Below are 23,703 nucleotides of genomic sequence, written 5' to 3' on the forward strand. Positions count from 1 at the left end.
CACCCCCCCCCCAGGGCACCCAGGCACCTGGGACCCCCACCCAACCCCAGGGCCCCCCCGGGGCCCCCACCCCAGGGACACCCCCCCAGGGACCCCCCCACCCCCAGGGCACCCAGGCACCTGGGACCCCCACCCAACCCCAGGGCCCCCCCGGGCCCCCCCAGGGCCCCCCCCCCAGGGCACCCAGGCACCTGGGACCCCCACCCAACCCCAGGGCCCCCCGGGGCCCCCCCAGGGACACCCCCCCAGGGACACCCCCCCAGGGACCCCCACCCCAGGGACCCCCCCACCCCCAGGGCACCCAGGCACCTGGGACCCCCACCCAACCCCAGGGGCCCCCGGGCCCCCCCAGGGACCCCCACCCCAGGGACCCCCCCCAGGGACCCCCACCCCAGGGACCCCCCCACCCCCAGGGCACCCAGGCACCTGGGACCCCCACCCAACCCCAGGGCCCCCGGGCCCCCCCCCGGCCCCCCCCCCTTACTGAGGGCCATCTGATAGACCGTCCGCTTCTTCTCGGTGGCCGAGGAGGGGTCGTACTCTGGGGAGAGGGGGTGGGTGCTGGGGGGTGGGGGGGCTGGGGGGGCTGGGTGTTGAGGGGGATGGGGGTGCTGGGGGGTGGGGTTTGGGGGGCGATGGGGGGTGGGGGCTGGGGGGGGTGGGTGTTGAGGGGGATGGGGGTGCTGGGGGGGGGGGGGGGGGCGATGGGGGGTGGGGGGATGGGGGGATGGGTGTTGGGGGGATGGGGGGCGATGGAGGTGGGTGCTGGGGGGGCGATGGGGGGATGGGTGTTGGGGCGATGGGGGGTGGGGGGGATGGGGGTGAGTGCTGGGGGGCGATGAGGGGTGGGGGGTGGGTGTTGGGGGGATGGGGGGCGATGGGGGTGGGCGCTGGGGGGCGCTGGGGGGATGGGTGTTGGGGGGACGATGGGGGTGGGGGGATGGGTGTTGGGGCGATGGGGGGTGGGGGGGATGGGGGTGAGTGCTGGGGGGCGATGAGGGGTGGGGGGGATGGGTGTTGGGGGGTGGGGGGGATGGGGGGCTGGGTGGCGATGGGGGGTGGGGGGGATGGGGGGTGGGTGTTGGGGGGATGGGGGTGCTGGGGGTGGGTGCTGAGGGGGGCGATGAGGGGTGGGGGGGATGGGTGTTGGGGGGGCGATGGGGGGGATGGGGGGGATGGGTGTTGGGGGGATGGGGGTGCTGGGGGGGATGGGGGCGATGGGGGGCTGGGGGGTGGGGGGATGGGTGTGGGGGGGCTGGGGGAGGCGATGGGGGGTGGGGGGAGGGGTCTGGGGGGTGGGGCGATGGGGGCGATGGGTGCTGAGGGTGCAATGGGGGCGCAAGGCCCGTGCGAGCGGTGCACGGGGGTGCGATGAGTGTGCAAGGGGGGGGCAATGAGTGTGCAAGACCGGGGGGCAATGATTGTGCGAGGCCCGTGCGAGCCGTGCATGGGGGGGGGTGCAACGAGCGTGCAAGTCCCAGGGGTTGCAATGAGTGTGCAAGGCCCAGGGGGCGCGATGAGTGTGCAAGGCCTGTGCGGGCGGAGCACGAGGGTACAATGAGTGTGCAAGACCGGGGTGCAATGAGTGGGCAAGGGAGGGGCAACGAGTGTGCATAAGGCCCGTGCGAGCGGTGCACGGGGACGCAATGAGTGTGCAAGACCGGGGTGCAACCAGTGTGCAAGGTCCACGGGGTGCGATGAGTGTGCAAGGAGGGGCAATGAGTGTGCATAAGGCCCGTGTGAGCGGTGCACGGGGGTGCGATGTGTGTGCAAGGCCCAGGGGGTGCGATGAGTGTGCAAGGCCCGTGCGAGCGGTGCACGGGGGTGCGATGAGTGTGCACGATGGGGGTGCGATGAGCGTGCAAGGCCCGTGCGAGCGGTGCACGGGGGTACAATGAGAGTGCAAGGCCCAGGAGGTGCGATGAGTGTGCAAGGGGTGCAATGAGTGTGCAAGGCCCGTGCGAGCGGTGCACGGGAGTGCAACGAGTGTGCAAGGCCCAGGAGGTGCGATGAGTGTGCAAGGGGGTTGAAATGAGTGTGCAAGGCCCGTGCAAGTGGTGAACGGGTGTGCAATGAGTGTGCGAGACTGGGGGGCAAGTGTGCAAGACTGGGGGGCAATGAGTGTGCAAGGCCCGTGCGAGTGGTGCACGAGGATGCGATGAGTGTGCAAGGCCCGCGCGAGCGGTGCACAAGCGCGCGATGAGTGTGCCAGACGGGGGGGGCAATGAGTGTGCAAGGCCCGTGCGAGCGGTGCACGGGCGTGCGATGAGTGTGCACGACGGGGGTGCGATGCGTGTGCGAGGCCCAGGGGGTGCGATGAGTGTGCGGGGGGGGGGGGTGGGTGGGCAATGAGTGTGCGGGGCCCGTGCGAGCGGGGCGCGGGGGCGCGCGTGCGAGGGGCGTGCGAGGGGCGTGCGAGGGGCGCGGGAGCCCCACTCACCGCTCCGCTTCTTCCAGGGGGAGACTGGGGGGGCTGGAGAGGCCGTTACGGGGGCGGGGTCACGGGGGGTCACGGGGGGTCACAGGGTCATGGGGGGGTCACGGACCCTTCAAGGTCAAAGGGGTCGTGGGGGGGGGGAGGGGGTCCTGGGTGGGGGAGGGGGAACGCCCGGACCGCCCCTCCCCCCCCCGCCCCTCCCCCACTCACCCTTCTCCACTGCGGGGCCGATGGGGGCAGAGGTCAGAGGTCAGAGGTCAGACACCTCCCCCCCTGTGCCCCCCCTCGAATCCCAAGGACCCCAACCCCCCCGAGCCCCCCAGCCCCCCCCCCGGGTGCCCAGCCCCCCCAACCCCCCCCCCAGGGACCCCTCCAAGAGCCCCGCCCCCAGCACCCCCCCCTCGGGTGCCCCCCCCCAGGGTGCCCCCCTAGGGACCCCCAGCCCCCCCAAACTCCCCCGGGACCCCCCGGACCCCCCCCCCTCGGGTGCCCCCCCCCCCAGGGTGCCCCCCCCAGGGTGCCCAGCCCCCCAACCCCCCCAGGGACCCCTCCCAGAGCCCCGCCCCCAGCACACACCCCCCCGGGTGCCCCCCCCCGGGTGCCCCCCCCCAGGGTGCCCCCCCCAGGGTGCCCAGCCCCCCCAACCCCCCAGGGACCCCTCCCAGAGCCCCCCCCCCCGGGTGCCCCCCCCCCCCCCCCGGGTGCCCCCCCCAGGGTGCCCCCCCCCGGGTGCCCCCCCCCCGGGTGCCCCCCACAGGGTGCCCCCTCCCCCAGGGTGCCCCCCCCGGGTGCCCCCCGGGCCCCCCCTCACCCATCTCCTCCAGCTCCGAGGTCATGGACTTGGAGCGCAGGGAAATGGCGGGGGCGGGGAGGCGCCGGGGCTGCGCGGGGGCGGGTGCGGGGGGGGGGGTGGGGTGCCAGGGCCCCCCCCCCCCGGGGGACCCGGGCAGCCCCCCGCCCATGCACCCAGGCGTCCGGGACCCCCCCATGGCCCTGGGACCCCCACCCATGGACCCAGACCCCCACCCATGGCCCCGGGACCCCCACCCATGGACCCAGACCCCCACCCAGGGACTTGGGTGCCTCCACCCATGGCCCCAGGACCCCCCCAAGGACTGCGACCCCCACCCACGGACCTGGGACCCCCACCCATGGCCCTGGGACCCCCACCCATGGCCCCAGGACCCCCCAGGGACTGGGACCCCACCCATGGCCCCAGACCCCCACCCACGGACCTGGGACCCCCACCCATGGCCCCGGGACCCCCACCCATGGCTCTGGGACCCCCACCCATGGCCCTGTGACCCCCCCCCCATGGACTGGGACCCCCCCCCCATGGCCCCAGGCCCCCCCCCCAGGGACTGGGACCCCCCCCCATGGACCCAGACCCCCCCCCATGGCCCCGGGCCCCCCACCCATGGCCCCAGGACCCCCCCCCCATGGCCCCGGGACCCCCCCCACGGTCCCCCCCCCCCCGAGGTGCCGCGGGGCCGTACCGCGGCGCCGGGGTCCCTCGGGGGCCTCCGGGTGCCGCGTGACCATGACGACCTTGACCACCAGGCTGTTCCCGCCCTGGCGGATCATGTTCACCACCTGGCGATGGCCGACCTTGACCACGTTCTGCCCGTTCACCTGCGCACGCACACGCCACGGCACGCCTGACACGCCGGCACACGCACGCCGGGGCACGCCGGGGCACGCCAAGGCACGCCGGCACACGCCGGGGCACGCCGGGGCACGCCAAGGCACGCCAAGGCACGCCGGCACACGCCAGGGCATGCCAGGGCACGCCAAGGCACGCCGGGGCACGCCAAGGCACGCCAAGGCACACCGGCACACGCCGGGGCACGCCGGGGCACGCCGGCACACGCCAGGGCACGCCAAGGCACGCCAAGGCACGCCGGGGCACGCCAAGGCTGGCCGCAACACGTCAGGGCACACCAAGGCACACCGGGGCACGCCAAGGCACGCCGGCACACGCCAGGGCACGCCAGGGCACGCCAAGGCACGCCAAGGCACGCCGGGGCACAACAGGGCACGCCAAGGCTGGCCGCAACACATCAGGGCACGCCAAGGCACACCGGGGCACGCCAAGGCACGCCGGCACACGCCGGGGCACGCCGGGGCACTCCAGGGCATGCCCTGACATGCTGGCACACGCCAAGGCACGCCGGGGCATGCCAAGGCACGCCGGCACACGCCGGGGCACGCCGGGGCACTCCAGGGCATGCCCTGACATGCTGGCACACGCCAGGGCACGCCGGGGCACACCAAGGCACGCCAAGGCACACCCTGACACACCGACACACGCCAGCACACGCCAGGGCACACCAACACACGCTCTGACATGCCAAGGCACGCCCTGACACGCCGGCACATGCCAAGGCACGCCAAGGCCAGCCGCAACACGCCAAGGCACGCCGGGGCACACCAGCACACGCCAAGGCACGCCAAGACATGCCAAGGCACGCCAGGGCACGCCAGGGCACGCCGCAACGTGACGGAGCATGACAGAGCAGGCATGCACACGCCCGCACATGCTTGCACACATGCACACGCCTGCACACACTCATGCACACGACTGCACACGCCTGCACACTCATGTACACGCCTGCACATGCCCGCACACGCCCGCACCCGCCTGCACACTCGTGCACACGCCGGAAACCCGTGCACACGCCTGCACACGCCCACACACCCATGCACACGCCCGCACATGCCTGCACACGCCCGCACACGCCTGCACGCCCATGCACACGCCTGCACACGCCTGCACACCCGTGCACACGCCTGCACACGCATGCACACGCCTGAACACGCCTGCACACTCATGTAGATGCCTGCACACTCATGCACACGCCTGCACACACCTGCACACGCCTGCACACCCGTGCACACGCCTGCACACTCATGCACACGCCTGCACACTCATGTAGATGCCTGCACACGCCTGCACACCCGTGCACACGCCTGCACACTCATGCACACGCCTGCACACACCTGCACATGCCCGCACACGCCTGCACACCCATGCACACGCCTGCACACTCATGCACACGCCTGAACACGCCTGCACACCCGTGCACACGCCTGCACACGCCTGCACACGCCCACACACGCCCGCACACCCATGCACACGCCTGCACACTCATGCACACGCCTGCACACGCCCGCACACCCGTGCACACGCCCACACACGCCTGCACACGCCCACACACGCCCGCACACGCCCGCACGCCGCTACACGGATGCGGAGGCTGCCCGTGGGTGCCCACGGGTGGGTGGGTGCTGTCCCCCGTGGGTGGGGGCGCCCCTGGGTGGCTCCCCGCCCCCCGTGGGTGCCCGTGGGTGGGTCCCTGCCCCCCGTGGGGGGGTCCCAGGCCCCGTGGGCACCCGTGGGTGGGTTCCCATCCCCCGTGGGTGGCTCCCCGCCCCCCGTGGGTGCCCGTGGGTGGGTCCCTGCCCCCCGTGGTGGCTCCCCGCCCCCCGTGGGTGCCCGTGGGTGGGTTCCCATCCCCCATGGGTGGGTCCCCGTCCCCCCGTGGGCACCCATGGGGGGGTCCCCGTCCCCCGTGGTGGCTCCCCGCCCCCCGTGGGTGCCCGTGGGTGGGTTCCCATCCCCCGTGGGTGGCTCCCCGCCCCCCGTGGGTGCCCGTGGGTGGGTCCCTGCCCCCCGTGGGGGGGTCCCCGGCCCCCGTGGGCACCCATGGGGGGGTCCCCGTCCCCCGTGGTGGCTCCCCGCCCCCCGTGGGTGCCCGTGGGTGGGTTCCCATCCCCCGTGGGTGGGTCCCCGTCCCCCCGTGGGCACCCATGGGGGGGTCCCCGTCCCCCGTGGTGGCTCCCCGCCCCCCGTGGGTGCCCGTGGGTGGGTCCCTGCCCCCCGTGGGTGGCTCCCCGCCCCCCGTGGGTGCCCGTGGGTGGGTCCCTGCCCCCCGTGGGGGGGTCCCCGCCCCCCGTGGGTGCCCGTGGGTGCCCGTGGGTGCCGGCCGCCCGTGGGGCTGACCTCGATGAGGAAGTCGCCCATGCGCAGCCCCGCTCGCCAGGCGACGCCGCCTTCGTCCACCGACTCCAGGTACTGCAGGGCCGGGAAGGCCGGGGTGGGGGTGAACTCCTCGATGGGGGTCTGCGCTGCGGGGGGGGTCAGCACCCGGCACCCCTCCCCCATCGGCAGCCGCCCCCCGCCCCCCGCCCCCCGCCTCACCCCACGGAGGCCCTTGACCCCCCAGGACCCCCCCAGGTCACCCCACGGAGGCCCTTGACCCCCCCAGGTCACCCCACAGACGCCCTTGACCCCCCCAGGACCCCCCAGGTCACCCCACGGACGCCCTTGACCCCCCCAGACCCCTCAGGGACCCCCTAGGAACCCCCAAAGCCCCCCGAGCCCCCTCAGATGCCCTCAGGGACCCCTAGGGACCCCCTAGGACCCTCCAGACCCCCCCAAGCCCCCAGACCCCTCAGGGACCCCCAGAGACCCCCTGAGCCCCCCAAACCCCCTAAGGAGCCTCCTGACACCCCCAGAGCCCCCCGAGACCCCCTAGGACCCTCCAGACCACCTCAACCCCCCCCCCCAGATGCCCTCAGGGACCCCCAGACCCCCCCAGGGACCCTCCAGACCCACCCAGACCCTTCAGGGCCCCCTAGGACCCTCAGGGACCCCCAAACCCCCCAGACCCCCCTGGGACCCCCCAGACCCCCCCAAGACCCCTCAGGGACCCCCTGGGACCCCCAGACCCCCCGAATCCCCCAAATGCCATCAGAGGCCCCCCCAGCGCCCCCCAAGCCCCCCGAGACCCCCTCAGGGACCCCCCAGGAACCTCCAGAGCCCCCCAACCCCCCCCAGGACCCTCCAGGCCCCCTCATGACCCCCCGGGACCCCCCAGAGACTCCTCTGGGACCCTCCAGACCCCCCTGAGCCCCCCAGGACCCCCCAGACCCTCCCAGGCCCCCCTGGGACCCCCAGACCCCCCAGGACCCCCAGGGACCCCTGAGACCCCCCAGACCCCCCAGGCCCCCCCAGGGACCCCCAGACCCCCCAGGCCCCCCAGAGCCCCCAGGGACCCCCAGACCCCCCAGACCCCCAGGACCCCCAGGGACCCCTGAGACCCCCCAGACCCCCCAGGCCCCCCCAGGGACCCCCAGACCCCCCAGACCCCCCAGGACCCCCCAGGGACCCCTGAGACCCCCCAGACCCCCCAGGCCCCCCCAGGGACCCCCAGACCCCCCAGACCCCCAGGCCCCCCAGGGACCCCCAGCCCCCCCGCCCCCCCCCTCACCCTTGGCCCCGCGCAGGACGAAGCCGAAGCCCTCGTTGTCCTTCTTCTGCAGCAAAACCGTCTTCTCCTTGATGATGTAATCACTGCGGGGGGACAGGGGGACAGGGGGGGACAGGGGGACAAGGGGGGACAGGGGGACAGGGGGACAGGGGGGGACAGGGGGTCAGGGGGGAGAGGGGGACGGGGGGGGACAGGGGGATGGGGGGGACAGGGGGTCAGGGGGGACAGGGGGACGGGGGGGACAGGAGGACGGGGGGGACAGGAGGACGGGGGGACGGGGGGACATGGGCGGGACAGGGGGACACGGGGACAGGGGGACGGGGGGGACGGGGGGGACAGGGGGTCAGGGGGGACAGGGGGACAGGGGGACATGGGGACAGGGGGACGGGGGGGACGGGGACATGGGGACAGGGGGGACGGGGGGGACAGGGGGGACAGGGGGACAGGGGGGACATGGGGACAGGGGGACGGGGGGGACAGGGGGGACAGGGGGACATGGGGGGACAGGGGGACGGGGAGGGACAGGGGGACATGGGGACGGGGGGGACAGGGAGGGACAGGGGGACATGGGGGGGACAGGGGGGACAGGGGGACATGGGGGGGACAGGGGGACAGAGGGACAGGGGGGACAGGGGGGATATGGGGACATGGGGGACAGGGGGGACAGGGGGAGGGGGGACAGGGGGACATGGAGGGACAGAGGGACACAGGGCGACATGGGGACGGGGGGGACGGGGGGGGACGGGGGGGACATGGGGACGTGGGGGGACATTGGGGACATGGGGACAGGGGGGACACGAAGATGTGGGGGACACGGGGCCAGGGGGGCGGGGGGCCGGGGCGTGACACGCTGAGCAGACGCTTCGCACACGCGTGCACGCGCACCTGCACACGCGCGGTGTGTCCCCACGCGTGGCCCTGTGCCCCCCCCCCCCCCGTGTCCCCGTGTCCCCACGCGTGGCCCTGTGCCCCCCCCCCGTGTCCCCGTGTCCCCACGCGTGGCCCTGTGTCCCCCCCCCCGTCCCCACGCGTGTCCCCGTGTCCCCACGCATGACCCTGGCCCCACACGCGTCCCCACGCCTGTCCCCCCCCGTGTCCCCCCCCGTGTCGCGTGTGTGTGTGTGTGTGTGTGTGTGTGTGTGTCCCCGTGTGTCCCCATCCCAGCTGGGGGGGCAAACGGTGACAGACGGAGCCGGGGGGGGGAGGGGGGATGGGGACAGGGGGGATGGGGGGGACAGGGGGGACATGGGGGGACAGGGGGGATGGGGACATGGGGGGATGGGGACGGGGGACAGGGGGGATGGGGACGGGGGGGTGGGGACGGGGGGGATGGGGACATGGGGGGATGGGGACATGGGGGGATGGGGACGGGGGGACATGGGGGGATGGGGACATGGGGGGATGGGGACGGGGGGGTGGGGACAGGGGGACATGGGGGGATGGGGACATGGGGGGACGGGGGGATGGGGGGGACAGGGGGACATGGGGGGATGGGGACATGGGGGGATGGGGACGGGGGGGACATGGGGGGATGGGGACATGGGGGGACGGGGGGATGGGGGGGACAGGGGGACATGGGGGGATGGGGACATGGGGGGATGGGGACGGGGGGGACATGGGGGGATGGGGACGGGGGGGGATGGGGACAGGGGGACATGGGGGGATGGCGATGGGGGGTGGGGACGGGGGGACATGGGGGGATGGGGACGGGGGGGTGGGGACATGGGGGGATGGGGACATGGGGGGATGGGGACGGGGGGACATGGGGGGATGGGGACATGGGGGGATGGGGACATGGGGGGATGGGGACGGGGGGGGTGGCAGCGGCCCGGGGGGGGGGGGGGGGGGAGGGGGCTGCAGAACCCGCCGGGACCGGAGGGGCGGGGGGGTGGGGGTGGGGGTGGGGGTGGGGGTCCCGGGCCCCGCCGCCCCTCCCCCTACCTGTAGATGTACCAGACGCTGCGGCGGGGGGGGGCGAGGAGCGGCCAGCTGGCGGAGGGGGGGGGGGGGGCGGCGGGGGGCGGCGGCGGCGGCGGCGGGGGGAGGGGGCCCCCCCTGCGGGCCATGGCGCGGCCGGGGGCCCCGCCGCATCCCCGGGGCACCGGTACCGGCCCCGGGCCCCGCAACGGCCCGGCCCCGCCGGCGGCTCCCGCCCCGCCGCGGCCCCGGCCCCGCTACCGGTAACGGCCCCGCTCCCGCCGCGGCCCCGCTCCCGGTGACGGCTCCCGCCGCGGCCCCGGTACCGGTAACGGCTCCCGCCGCGGCCCCCGGTACCGGTAGCGGCTCCCGCCGCGGCCCCCGGTACCGGTCGCGGCCCCGGTGACGGCTCCGGTGCGGCCCCGGTACCGGTAGCGGCTCCCGCCGCAGCTCCCGGCGCGGCCGCGGGACCGGTAACGGCTCCGGTGCGGCCCCGGCCCCGGCACGGCCCCGGCACGGCCCCAGTACGGCCCCAGTACGGCACCAGTACGGGTCCGGTATCCAGTACGGCACCAGTACGGCCCCGGTACGGCCCCAGTACGGGTCCGGTACGGATCCGGTACCCAGTACGGCACCAGTAAGGGTCCAGTACGGCCCCAGTACGGCCCCAGTACGGGTCCGGTACGGGTCCGGTACCCAGTACGGCACCAGTACGGCACCAGTACGGCCCCGGTACGGCACCAGTACAGGTCCGGTACCCAGTACGGCACCAGTACGGCACCAGTACGGGTCCGGTACGGGTCCGGTACCCAGTACGGCACCAGTACAGCCCCAGTACGGCCCCAGTACGGGTCCGGTATCCAGTACGGCCCCAGTACGGCCCCGGTACGGCACCAGTACGGGTACGGTACGGGTCCGGTACCCAGTACGGCCCCAGTACGGCCCCGGTACGGCCCCAGTACGGGTCCGGTACGGGTCCGGTACCCAGTACGGCACCAGTACGGCACCAGTACGGCACCAGTACGGGTCCAGTACCCAGTACAGCACCGGTATGGCACCAGTACGGGTCCGGTACGGGTCCGGTACCCAGTACGGCACCAGTAAGGGTCCAGTACGGCACCAGTACGGCACTGGTACAGGTCCGGTACCCAGTACGGCACCAGTACGGCGCCAGTACGGCACCAGTACGGGTCCAGTACCCAGTACAGCACCGGTATGGCACCAGTACGGGTCTGGTACGGGTCCGGTACCCAGTACGGCCCCAGTACGGCACCAGTACGGGTCCAGTACCCAGTACGGCACCAGTGTGGCACCAGTACAGCACCGGTACGGCACCAGTACAGGTCCGGTATGGGTCCAGTACCCAGTACAGCACCGGTACAGCACCCAGCACCCAGTACAGCACCAGCACCAGTACAACACCTGCACCAATACCCAGTATAGCACCAGTACAGCACCAGTACCGCTCCAGTACAGCACCCAGCATGGCACTGGCACCAGCACAGCACCCCTGTAGCTTCCAGTACAGCACCAGTATGGCACCAGTACAGCACCAGCACCAGTACAGGCCCAGTACAGCACGCAGCACAGCACCCAGTACAGCTCCAGTATGGCTCCAGTGCAACTCCCAGTATAGCACCCAATACACCACCAGCACCAGTACAGCTCCAGTACAGCACCCAGTATAGCACCAGCACCCAGTATAGCACCAGTAATGCACCAGCACAGCTCCCAGTACAGCTCCAGTATGGCACCAGTGCAACTCCCAGTATAGCACCCAGTATAGCTCCGGTACCAGTACAGCTCCAGTACAACACCAGTACGGATCCCATTATAGCACCCAGTACGGCACCAGTAACACACCAGCACACCACCAGCACAGCTCCCAGTACAGCTCCAGTACAGCACCAGTACGGCTCCCAGTACAGCACCAGCACCAGTACAGCTCCAGTACAGCACGCAGCACAGCACCCAGTACAGCTCCAGTATGGCACCAGTGCAACTCCCAGTATAGCACCCAGTATAGCTCCGGTACCAGTACAGCTCCAGTACAACACCAGTACAGATCCCATTATAGCACCCAGTACAGCACCAGCACAGCTCCCAGTACGGCACTGGTACAGCTCCCAGTCCACCACCAGTACGGCACTGGAACCAGCACAGCACCCCCTGTAGCACCAGCATCAACACCCAGTACAGCACCAGTATGGCACCAGTACAACAGAACCACCAGTATACAACCAGCTCCAGTACAGCACCAGCACCCAGTACAGCACCCTATATAGCTCCCAGTATGGCACCAGCACCAGTACAGCACCACCACTGGTACCCAGTATGGCACCAGTACAGCACCAGCACCCAGTACAGCACCAGCACCAGTACACCATCAGCACCGATACCCAGTACAGCACCACTACAGCACCAGTACCGCTCCAATATGGCACCAGTATGGCACCAGTACAGCACCAGCACCCAGTACAACACCAGCACTGATACCCAGTACAGCACCAGTACAGCTCCAGTACAGCACCAGTACAGCACCAGCACCCAGTACAGCACCAGTACAACACCAGCACCAGTACCCAGTATAGCACCAGTACAGCTCCAGTACAGCTCCAGTACAGCACCAGTACAGCACCCAGCACAGCACCAGCACCAGTACACCACCAGCACTGGTACCCAGTACAGCACCAGTCTGGCACCAGTACAGCTCCAGTACGGCACCAGTGGGCTCGCACGGGGGTCACGGGGGCTCGCACCAGCGTTTGCACGAGGGCTTGCACACGCGTGTGGGGCACACGCACACGGCTACTCACGCGTGTCACCCCCCCCGCACGCCTCGCACGAGGACCCCGCCTGCCCCACAACCGACTGCCCCATAGCCCCAGCCCCACACCTGCCCCATAGATCCAACTGCCCCCCCCAGCCCCACACCTGCCCCACAACCAACTGCCCCACAAGCGGCTGCCCCATAGAACTCCCCAGCCCCACAACTGCCTCAGCCCCATAACTGCCCCACAAGCAACTGCCCCATAGAACTCCCCAGCCCCATAACACCCCACAAGCGACTGCCCCATAGATCCTCCAGCCCCACAACTGCCCCACAGACACCTCCCCAGCCCCATAACTACCCCAGCCCCACAACTGCCCCACAAGTGACTGCCCCATAGAACTCCCCAGCCCCACAACTGCCCCACAGACACCTCCCCAGCCCCATAACTACCCCAGCCCCACAACTGCCCCACAAGCGACTGCCCCATAGAACTCCCCAGCCCCACAACTGCCCCACAGACACCTCCCCAGCCCCATAACTACCCCAGCCCCACAACTGCCCCACAAGCGACTGCCCCATAGATCCTCCAGCCCCACAACTGCCCCACAGACACCTCCCCAGCCCCATAACTACCCCAGCCCCACAACTGCCCCACAACCAACTGCCCCACAAGCGACTGCCCCATAGAACTCCCCAGCCCCCCAACTACCCCAGCCCCACAACTGCCCCACAAGCGACCACCCCACGGCCCCCCCAGCCCCCCAGCTGCCCCCCAGGACCCACCCCACCTCCTCCAGCCCCATGGCGCCGGCCGGGGGGGTCCCGCAGCACCCATGGGTGCCCCCGGCCCCCCCAGCGCCCCGAAGCCTCCGCCGCGCCCCGAAACCGGTAAAGTGGGTCGGGGGGGGGTGGGGACACGCGGGGGGAGGGGGGGCACGGGGGGGGGGGGGGGAGGGGACACGGGGGGGGGACGGGGACACGACACACACGCGCGTGCAAGGACGGGATGAACCGGGCCAGGCCCCGGGGGGCCCCTCCCCCACAGCCGGGGGTGGGGGGGGGGGGGGAATTTGGGGGGATTTGGGGTGGGGGGGGATTTGGGGAGGAATTGGGGGGGATTTGGGTTTTTGGGGGGCTTTGGGGGGAAATTGGGGGGATTGGGGGGATTTGGTATTTTGGGGGGCTTTGGGGGGAATTTGGGGGGATTTGGGGGGATTTGGGAGGAATTGGGGGGATTTTGGCTTTTGGGGGGATTTGAGGGGGAATTTGGGGGGATTTGGTTTTTGAGGGGAATTTGGGGGGTGAATTTGGGGGGATTTGGGGGGAATTGGGGGGAATTGGGGGGGATTTGGGATTTTGGGGGGATTTGGGGGGAATTTGGGGGGAATTGGGGGGATTTTGGATTTTGGGGGGATTTGGGGGGGGAATTTGGGGGGATTTGGGGGGAATTTGTTTTTTGGGGGGATTTGGGGGGATTTAGGGGGATTTGGTTTTTTGGGGGGTAAATTTGGGGGGATTTGGGGGGATTTGGGGGGATCTGGGGGGATTTGGGCTTTTGGGGGGATTTGCAGGGGGGATTTGGGGGGATTTTGGGGGGATTTGGTTTTGGGGGGAATTTGGGGGGAATTGGGGGGGATCGGGGTTTTTGGGGGGCTTTGGGGGGGATTTGGATTTGGGGGGTTCTTGGGGGGGATTTGGGGGGATTTAGGGGGATTTGGTTTTTGAGGGGAATTTGGGGGGTGAATTTGGGGGGATTTGGGGGGAATTGGGGGGAAGTGGGGGGGATTTGGGATTTTGGGGGGATTTGGGGGGAATTTGGGGGGATTTGGGGGGAATTTGTTTTTTGGGGGGATTTGGGGGGATTTAGGGGGGATTTGGTTTTTGGGGGGGAATTTGGGGGGAATTTGGGGGGGATCGGGGTTTTTGGGGGCTTTGGGGGGATTTGGATTTTGGGGGGCTTTGGGGGGGTTCTTCAGGGATCTGGGGGGATTTGCGGGGGGATTTAGGGGGGATTTGGTTTTTGGGGGGGGTAAATTTGGGGGGATTTGGGGGGATTTGAGGGGGGGATTTGGTTTTTTGGGGGGGTTCTTGGGGGGATTTGGGCTTTTGGGGGGATTTGCGGGGGGAATTTGGGGGGATTTGGTTTTGGGGGGGCTTTGTGGGGTAAATTGGGGGGATTTGGGCTTTGGGGGGGCTTTGGGGGGAATTTGGATGTGGGGGGGCTTTGGGGGGCTTCTTGGGGGATTTGGGGGGATTTGGGCTTTTGGGGGGGCTTTGGGGGGCTTGGGGGGGGAATTTGGGGGGATTTGGGCTTTGGGGGGGATTTGGGGGGCTTTGGGGGGCTCCTGGGGGGTTTAGGGGGGATTGGGGGGCTCAGGTTTGGGGGGGGATTTTGGGGGGCTTTCCTGGGTGATGGGGGGGAGGGGATTTGGGGGAGAGCTTGGGGGGGGGGGGGGGGGTGCTGATGGGGGGGGTTCTGGGTGATGGGGGTCCAGGGTGGGGGTTGGGGTGCTCATGGAGGGGGTGGGGGGTTGGGGTGGGAGACCGGGGGGTTGGGGGTGCAGGGGGGTTGGGGGTGCGGGGGGGTGGGGTGGGGTGGGGGTGGGGTCTCACCTGGGGGCGTCGAAGCTGTCGTAGGAGCCGACGGTGTAATGGCGGAAGAGGCGCTTGGCCTTGTCGCTGCGGCTCTCTGGGGGCACCGACGGGGGGTCGGGGGCGGGGACCCCCAGCCCTGGGTCCCACTTGGGGGCTGGGGGCGGGGAGGGGGTCCCACTGGGGGGTCCAGGTTGGGGGGGGTCCCACTTGGGGGGCTGGGGGCGGGGGAGGGGGTCCCACTTGGGGGTCCAGGTTGGGGGGGGTCCCACTTGGGGGTCCACGTTGGGGGGGGGGTCCCACTTGGGGGGCTGGGGGCAGGGAGGGGGTCCCACTTGGGGGTCCACGTTGGGGGGGGGGTCCCACTTGGGGGCTGGGGGCGGGGGGGGTCCCACTTGGGGGTCCACGTTGGGGGGGGTCCCACTTGGGGGGCTGGGGGCAGGGAGGGGGTCCCACTTGGGGGTCCAGGTTGGGGGGGGTCCCACTTGGGGGCTGGGGGCAGGGGGGTCCCACTTGGGGGTCCAGGTTGGGGGGGGTCCCACTTGGGGGGCTGGAGGCGGGGAGGGGGTCCCACTTGGGGGTCCACGTTGGGGGGGGGGTCCCACTTGGGGGGCTGGGGGCGGGGGGGTCCCACTTGGGGGTCCACGTTGGGGGGGGGGTCCCACTTGGGGGGCTGGGGGCAGGGGGGTCCCACTTGGGGGTCCACGTTGGGGGGGGTCCCACTTGGGGGGCTGGGGGCAGGGAGGGGGTCCCACTTGGGGGTCCAGGTTGGGGGGGGTCCCACTTGGGGGGCTGGGGGCGGGGGGGGTCCCACTTGGGGGTCCACGTTGGGGGGGGTCCCACTTGGGGGGCTGGGGGCGGGGGGGGGTCCCACTTGGGGGTCCAGGTTGGGGGGGGGGTCCCACTTGGGGGGCTGGAGGCGGGGAGGGGGTCCCACTTGGGGGTCCAGGTTGGGGGGGGGGTCCCACTTGGGGGGCTGGGGGCGGGGGGGTCCCACTTGGGGGTCCAGGTTGGGGGAGGGGTCCCACTTGGGGGTCTGGGGTCAGGGTGCCCCCCAAGCCATGGGTCCCACTTGGGGGGCTGGGGGCGGGGGGGGTCCCACTTGGGGGCGGGGGGGGGTTGGGGTGGGGGTTGGGGTGGGGGTCAGCGTGGGGGTCCCACTTGGGGGTCAGGGTGGGGGTCCCGCTTGGGGGTCAGGGTGGGGGTTGGGGTGGGGGTTGGGGTGGGGGTCAGCGTGGGGGTCCCACTTGGGGGTCAGGGTGGGGGGCCCACTTGGGGGTCAGGGTGGGGGTCCTGCTTGGGGGGTCCCACTCAGGGGTCAGGGTGGGGGTCCCACTTGGGGGTCAGGGTGGGGGGCCCACTTGGGGGGTGCCGCTTGGGGGTCGGGGTGGGGGTCAGGGTGGGGGTCCCACTTGGGGGTCAGGGTGGGGGTCGGGGTGGGGGTTGGGGTGGGGGTCCCGCTTGGGGGGTCCCACTCAGGGGTCAGGGTGGGGGTCCCACTTGGGGGTCAGGGTGGGGGGCCCACTTGGAGGGTCCCGCTTGGGGGTCGGGGTGGGGGTCAGGGTGGGGGTCCCACTTGGGGGTCAGGGTGGGGGTCAGGGTGGGGGTCGGGGTGGGGGGCCCACTTGGGGGGTCCCACTCAGGGGTCAGGGTGGGGGTCCCACTTGGGGGTCAGGGTGGGGGCGGGGTGGGGGGCCCACTTGGGGGTCCCACTCGGGGGTCGGGGTGGGGGTCGGGGTGGGGGTCAGGGTGGGGGGCCCACTTGGGGGGTCCCACTTGGGGGTCAGGGTGGGGGGCGGGGTGGGGGGCCCACTTGGGGGTCAGGGTGGGGGTCAGGGTGGGGGTCGGGGTGGGGGGCCCACTTGGGGGGTCCCACTCAGGGGTCAGGGTGGGGGTCCCACTTGGGGGTCAGGGTGGGGGGCGGGGTGGGGGGCCCACTTGGGGGGTCCCACTCGGGGGTCAGGGTGGGGGTCGGGGTGGGGGTCGGGGTGGGGGTCAGGGTGGGGGGCCCACTTGGGGGGTCCCACTTGGGGGTCAGGGTGGGGGGCGGGGTGGGGGGCCCACTTGGGGGTCAGGGTGGGGGTCAGGGTGGGGGTCGGGGTGGGGGGCCCACTTGGGGGGTCCCACTCAGGGGTCAGGGTGGGGGTCCCACTTGGGGGTCAGGGTGGGGGGCGGGGTGGGGGGCCCACTTGGGGGGTCCCACTCGGGGGTCGGGGTGGGGGTCGGGGTGGGGGTCGGGGTGGGGGAGGGGTCCGTACCTGCCTTGCCCTCGGGGGTGCGGGCAGGGACCTCCTCGACGCAGTCGGAGGGGAACCAGCCCACGCGGCCGCGGGCTTGGCCTTCCCAGAACCCCCCCTCGCCCACGCTCAGCACTGGGGGGGACGGGGGACGCGCGCTCGCCCCGCGGCCACCCGCGGCCACCAAAAGGGGACCCAGGGCACCCAAAGCCCACCCAAACGGGGCCCAGGCACCCAAATCCCCCCCCAAAACCAGTCTAAGGGCACCCAAACCCCCTCCCAAAACGGACCAAAGGCACCCAAACTGGTCCAAGGGCACCCAATTTCCCCCCAGATGGGACCCAGGGCACCCAAATCCCCCCCCCAACTGGTCCCAGGGCACCCAAATCCCCCCAACCGGTCCCAGGGCACCCAAACCCCCCCCAACTGGTCCCAGGGCACCCAAATCCCCCCAACCGGTCCCGGGGCACCCAAACCCCCCCAACCGGTCCCGGGGCACCCAAATCCCCCCCAACCGGTCCCAGGGCACCCAAACCCCCCAACCGCTCCCGGGGCACCCAAACCCCCCCAGATGGGACCCAGGGCACCCAAACCCCCCCCCCCAACCGGTCCCGGGGCACCCAAACCCCCCCCAGATGGGACCCAGGGCACCCAACCCCCCCCCAACCGGTCCCGGGGCACCCAAACCCCCCCCAACCGGTCCCGGGGCACCCAAACCCCCCCAACTGGTCCCAGGGCACCCAAACCCCCCCCAACCGGTCCCGGGGCACCCAAACCCCCCCCCAACCGGTCCCGGGGCACCCAAACCCCCGCCCAACCGGTCCCGGGGCACCCAAACCCCCCCAACCGGACCCAGGGCACCCAAACCCCCCCCAGATGGGACCCAGGGCACCCAAACCCCCCCAACCGGTCCCAGGGCACCCAAACCCCCCCAACCGGTCCCGGGGCACCCAAACCCCCCCAACCGGTCCCGGGGCACCCAAACCCCCCAACCGGACCCAGGGCACCCAAACCCCCCCAGATGGGACCCAGGGCACCCAAAACCCCCCAACCGGTCCCAGGGCACCCAAATCCCCCCAACCGGTCCCGGGGCACCCAAACCCCCCCAACCGGTCCCGGGGCACCCAAACCCCCCCCCCAACCGGTCCCGGGGCACCCAAACCCCCCCCAACCGGTCCCGGGGCACCCAAACCCCCCAACCGGTCCTGGGGCACCCAACCCCCCCAACCGGTCCCGGGGCACCCAAACCCCCCAACCGGTCCCGGGGCACCCAAACCCCCCCAACCGCTCCCGGGGCACCCAAACCCCCCCCCAGATGGGACCCAGGGCACCCAAACCCCCCAACCGGTCCCGGGGCACCCAAACCCCCCCCAACCGGTCCCGGGGCACCCAAACCCCCCCCCAACCGGTCCCGGGGCACCCCGGCCCCGCCGAGGCGCGGGCACCCACCCTTGATGCGCTCGCCCTTGCTGAGGGAGAGCTCGCCCTCGCCCTGGGCCTGGTAGGCCTTGACGGCCAGGAAGGCGCGGCCCGGCACGGCCGAGTACAGCTTGCGCTTCACCCCCCGGCTGCCGAGGGTGCCCCCGGGGCCCGGCTCCCGGCCCAGCCCGCTGGAGCTGCGGGGACCCCGGCCTGCTCCGGCACCCGGACCCCCGCCCCGGGGACCCAGGCACCCACCCCGGGCACCCAGACCCCCGCCCCGGGGACCCGGACCCCCGTCTGGGCACCCACAGCCCTGCCCGGGGACCCGGACCCCTGCCCCGGCACCCAGACCCCCACCCCGGCACCCAGAGCCCTGCCCGGGGACCCGGACCCCCGTCTGGGCACCCACAGCCCTGCCCGGGGACCCGGACCCCTGCCCCGGCACCCAGACCCCCGCCCGGGGACCCAGGCACCCACCCAGGGACCCAGACCCCCGCCCCGGCACCCAGAGCCCTGCCCGGGGACCCAGAGCCCTGCCCAGGGACCCGGACCCCCGCCCCGGCACCCAGACCCCCGCCCGGGGACCCAGGCACCCACCCAGGGACCCAGACCCCCACCCCGGGCACCCAGACCCCCACCCCGGCACCCAGAGCCCTGCCCGGGGACCCGGACCCCTGCCCCGGCACCCAGACCCCCACCCCGGCACCCAGACGCCCGCCCGGGGACCCAGAGCCCTGCCCCGGCACCCAGACCCCCACCCCGGCACCCAGAGCCCTGCCCGGGGACCCACAGCCCTGCCCGGGGACCCGGACCCCCGCCCCGGCACCCAGACCCCCACCCCAGGCACCCAGAGCCCTGCCCAGGGACCCGGACCCCTGCCCCAGCACCCAGACCCCCGCCCGGGGACCCAGGCACCCACCCAGGGACCCAGACCCCCACCCCGGGCACCCAGACCCCCACCCCGGCACCCAGAGCCCTGCCCGGGGACCCGGAGCCCTGCCCCAGCACCCAGACCCCCGCCCGGGCACCCAGACCCCCACCCCGGGGACCCGGACCCCCGCCCCGGCACCCAGACCCCCGCCCCGGCACCCAGAGCCCTGCCCAGGGACCTGGACCCCCGCCCCGGCACCCAGAGCCCCACCCAGGCACCCAGACCCCTGCCCAGGGACCCAGAGCCCTGCCCGGGGACCCGGACCCCCACCCCGGCACCCAGGCACCCACCCGGGCACCCAGAGCCCTGCCCGGGGACCCGGACCCCCACCCCGGCACCCAGACCCCCACCCAGGCACCCAGACCCCCGCCCAGGGACCCAGAGCCCCACCCGGGGGTCCCCAACATCCTTCATCACCCATGGGACCCCTGCCCGGACCCCCGCCCGGGCACCCAGGCACCCACCCGGGGACCCAGACCCCCACCCAAGGCGTCCCCAGCACCCAGACCCCCTCACAAGGGACCCCAGCCCCCCACCCAAGGGGTCCCCAGCACCCAGCTCCCCCCAGGGACCCCAGCCCCCCCCCAAGGGGTCCCCAGCACCCAGCCCCCCCCCAGGGACCCCAGCCCCTCACCCAAGGGACCCAGCCCCCCCAGGGACCCCAGCCCCCCCCCCAAGGGGTCCCCAGCACCCAGCCCCCCCAGGGACCCCAGCCCCTCACCCAAGGGACCCAGCCCCCCCCAGGGACCCCAGCCCCCCCCCAAGGGGTCCCCAGCACCCAGCCCCCCCAGGGACCCCAGCCCCTCACCCAAGGGACCCAGCCCCCCCAGGGACCCCAGCCCCCCCCCCAAGGGGTCCCCAGCACCCAGCCCCCCCCAGGGACCCCAGCCCCTCACCCAAGGGACCCAGCCCCCCCAGGGACCCCAGCCCCCCCCAAGGGGTCCCCAGCACCCAGCCCCCCCCCCAGGGACCCCAGCCCCTCACCCAAGGGACCCAGCCCCCCCAGGGACCCCAGCCCCCCCCCCAAGGGGTCCCCAGCACCCAGCCCCCCCAGGGACCCCAGCCCCTCACCCAAGGGACCCAGCCCCCCAGGGACCCCAGCCCCCCCCAAGGGGTCCCCAGCACCCAGCCCCCCCAGGGACCCCAGCCCCTCACCCAAGGGACCCAGCCCCCCCCCAAGGACCCCAGCCCCCGCACCCGGGCCGCCCGCGGGCCTGCCGCCGGGGCTCCTCGGGGTGCCGGCCGCGGGCGGGGGAGCGGGCGCGAGCCCCCGGGGGCCGGCTGGCGCTGCGCGGGGTGCCCGGGGGGGGCCGGGGGGCGGGGGGGGCGCCGGGGGGGCCCCGCAGCACCCACTCGGGCAGGGCCCCCCCCCCCCGTGTCGCTGTTGGCCCGCAGCAGGCGCTGGGGGGGCAGGGGGGGCCCCCGCCCCCCCTCCCGCCCCCCCCCCCCGCACTGGGGGGACTCCTGGAACGGCACTGGGGGGGTCAGCGGGGGGGGTATGGGTGCTATGGGGGGGTATGGGGGGGATTTGGGGGGCTATGGGGGGGCTATGGGGGGGCTATGGGGGGTATGGGGGGGTATGGGGGGATTTGGGGGGGCTATGGGGGGATATGGGGGGGTATGGGCGGGTATGGGGGGGATTTGGGGGGGCTATGGGGGGGTATGGGGGGTATGGGGGGATTTGGGGGGGCTATGGGGGGTATGGGGGGTATGGGGGGGATTTGGGGGTCCCCTCCCGCCGCCGCCCCGCGAACTGGGGGGACTCCTGGAACGGCACTGGGGGGGGTCAGCGGGGGGGGTATGGGTGCTATGGGGGGTATGGGGTGCTATGGGGGGGTATGGGGGGGATTTGGGGGGGCTATGGGGTGCTATGGGGTGCTATGGGGGGGTATGGGGGGATTTGGGGGGCTATGGGGGGGCTATGGGGGGGTATGGGGGGTATGGGGGGGATTTGGGGGTCCCCTCCCGCCACCGCCCCGCGAACTGGGGGGACTCCTGGAACAGCACTGGGGGGGGGGGTCAGCGGGGGGGGTATGGGTGCTATGGGGGGCATGGGGGGGATGGGGTGCTATGGGGTGCTATGGGGGGGCTATGGGGGGTATGGGGGGGATTTGGGGGGTATGGGGAGGATGGGGGGATGGGGGGGATATGGGGGGGCTATGGGGTGCTATGGGGGGTATGGGGGGGATTTGGGGGGGTATGGGGGGTATGGGGGGGTATAGGGTGCTATGGGGGGTATGGGGGGGTATGGGGGGTATGGGGGGATATGGGGGGGTATGGGGGGCTATGGGGGGGTATAGGGTGCTATGGGGGGGTATGGGGGGCTATGGGGGGTATGGGGGTGCGGGGGGGTATGGGGGTGCGGGGGTGCGGGGGGGGTGCGGGGTCCCCACTCACCCACGTCGGCCTCCCGGTGGTTCTTGATCAGCTCCCCCAGCTCGAAGTTCCCGGCGATGACGGCGACCTGGGGGGGGGGGGGCGGCGGCTGGGGGGGAGGGGGGGCAGGGCGCGGCCCCTCCCCCCCCATGTCCGGGACCCCCAGGGCCTCTGTCCCCATGTCCCCCCGTGTCCCCCCGTCCCCATGTCCCCAATGTCCCCCTGTCCCCAATGTCCCCCTGACCCCCCCATGTCCCCCCATCCCCCCGTCCCCCCCATGTCCCACCCTGTGTCCCCATGCCCCCCTGTCCCCCCTGTCCCCATGTCCGTCCCCATGTCCCCATGTCCCCCCATCCCCCTGTGTCCCCATGTCCCACCCTGTGTCCCCACTTCCCCCTGTCCCCCCTGTCCCCATGTCCCCCCCATGTCCCCCCATGTCCCCCCGTCCCCCCCATGTCCCCATGTCCCCCTGTCCCCCTGTCCCCGTCCCCCCATGTCCCCCCCATGTCCCACCCTGTGTCCCCATGTCCCCGTGTCCCCCCTGTCCCCATGTCCCCCCCATGTCCCCCCCATGTCCCCCCATGTCCCCCCATGTCCCCCTGTCCCCCTGTCCCCGTCCCCCCATGTCCCCCCCATGTCCCCCCGTCCCCCCGTCCCCCCCATGTCCCCATGTCCCCCCATGTCCCCCTGTCCCCCCGTCCCCCCATCCCCCCCATGTCCCCATGTCCCCCCATCCCCCTGTCCCCCCCATGTCCCCATGTCCCCCCGTCCCCCCCATCCCCCCCGTCCCCCCGTCCCCCTGTCCCCCTGTCCCCCCCGTCCCCCCATCCCCCCCGTCCCCCTGTCCCCCCTGTCCCCCTGTCCCCCGTCCCACCTGGAAGGGCGTCTGCCCGCTGTTGTTCTTCACCTCCTTGTTGGCCCCCCGGTACAGCAGGACGCGGGCGCAGCTCTCCTGGGGACAGCACCCGTGGCACCCCGCCGGGGCCCGTCCCCTGTCCCCTGTCCCCTGGCCCCTGTCCCCTGTCCCCTGGCCCCTGTCCCCCCCATGGCCCCCCCATGGCCCCCCCGCCCGCCTCTGGCTCCTGGCCCCACGTCCCCGTGGCCCCGGCCCCACTTCTCATGGCCCACGGCCGTACACCATGTCCCCTGGCCCCGTCCCCATGTCCTCATCCCCCTGTCCCCATGTCCCCATGTCCCCATCCCTGTGCCCCCGTCCCAGTGTCCCCATGTCCCCCTGTCCCCATGTCCCTGTCTCCATGTCCCTGTCCCCCTGTCCCCATCCCCGTGTCCCCGTCCCTCTGTCCCCCTGTCCCCCTGTCCCCGTCCCCATGTCCCCGTCCAAGTGTCTCCATGTCCCGTCCCCCTGTCCCTGTCCCAGTGTCCCCGTCCCCCTGTCCCTGTCCCAGTGTCTCCATGTCCCCTGTCCCCACCTTGTTTTACAGCACGCAGATGTGCAACGCCATGTCTCCCCCATGTCTCCGTGTCCCCATGTCCCCCCCCGTCCCCCCCATGTCCCCCTGTCCCCCCCATGTCCCCATGTCCCCCCCGTCCCCCCCATGTCCCCCTGTCCCCCCATGTCCCCCCGTCCCCCCCACCTTGTTGTAGAGGGCGCAGATGTGCAGCGCCGTGTTCCCCGACGCGTTCTGCGCCGCCGCCTCCGCCCCGTAGAAGAGGAGATGCTCCAGGTGCTGCGAGTGCCCGTGCAGGCAGGCCTGGGGACAGGGACATGGGACATGGGGACAGGG

The 23,703-nt window shown here is 72.7% G+C and overlaps 1 protein-coding gene across 1 annotated transcript in view; it reads right to left on the minus strand.

Annotated features, from left to right (window-relative positions):
- SHANK1 (SH3 and multiple ankyrin repeat domains 1) overlaps positions 1-23,703 on the minus strand; it is a 48,880-nt gene that overhangs the window by 9,202 nt on the left and 15,975 nt on the right. Inside the window, 15 exon segments of the mRNA XM_087772942.1 lie at positions 485-541; positions 2,441-2,464; positions 3,249-3,331; positions 3,936-4,069; positions 6,441-6,565; positions 7,711-7,793; positions 15,014-15,089; positions 17,251-17,364; positions 18,679-18,839; positions 20,747-20,952; positions 20,954-21,018; positions 21,317-21,358; positions 21,980-22,046; positions 22,833-22,910; positions 23,554-23,670. Coding sequence (XP_087629068.1) covers positions 485-541; positions 2,441-2,464; positions 3,249-3,331; positions 3,936-4,069; positions 6,441-6,565; positions 7,711-7,793; positions 15,014-15,089; positions 17,251-17,364; positions 18,679-18,839; positions 20,747-20,952; positions 20,954-21,018; positions 21,317-21,358; positions 21,980-22,046; positions 22,833-22,910; positions 23,554-23,670 — 1,432 coding nt within the window.

The sequence above is a fragment of the Nipponia nippon genome, unplaced genomic scaffold (genome assembly GCF_047370975.1).
Source record: "Nipponia nippon isolate SJK-2023a ecotype South Korea unplaced genomic scaffold, ASM4737097v1 scaffold_38, whole genome shotgun sequence".
In the NCBI taxonomy this organism is placed as follows: Eukaryota; Metazoa; Chordata; class Aves; order Pelecaniformes; family Threskiornithidae; genus Nipponia; species Nipponia nippon.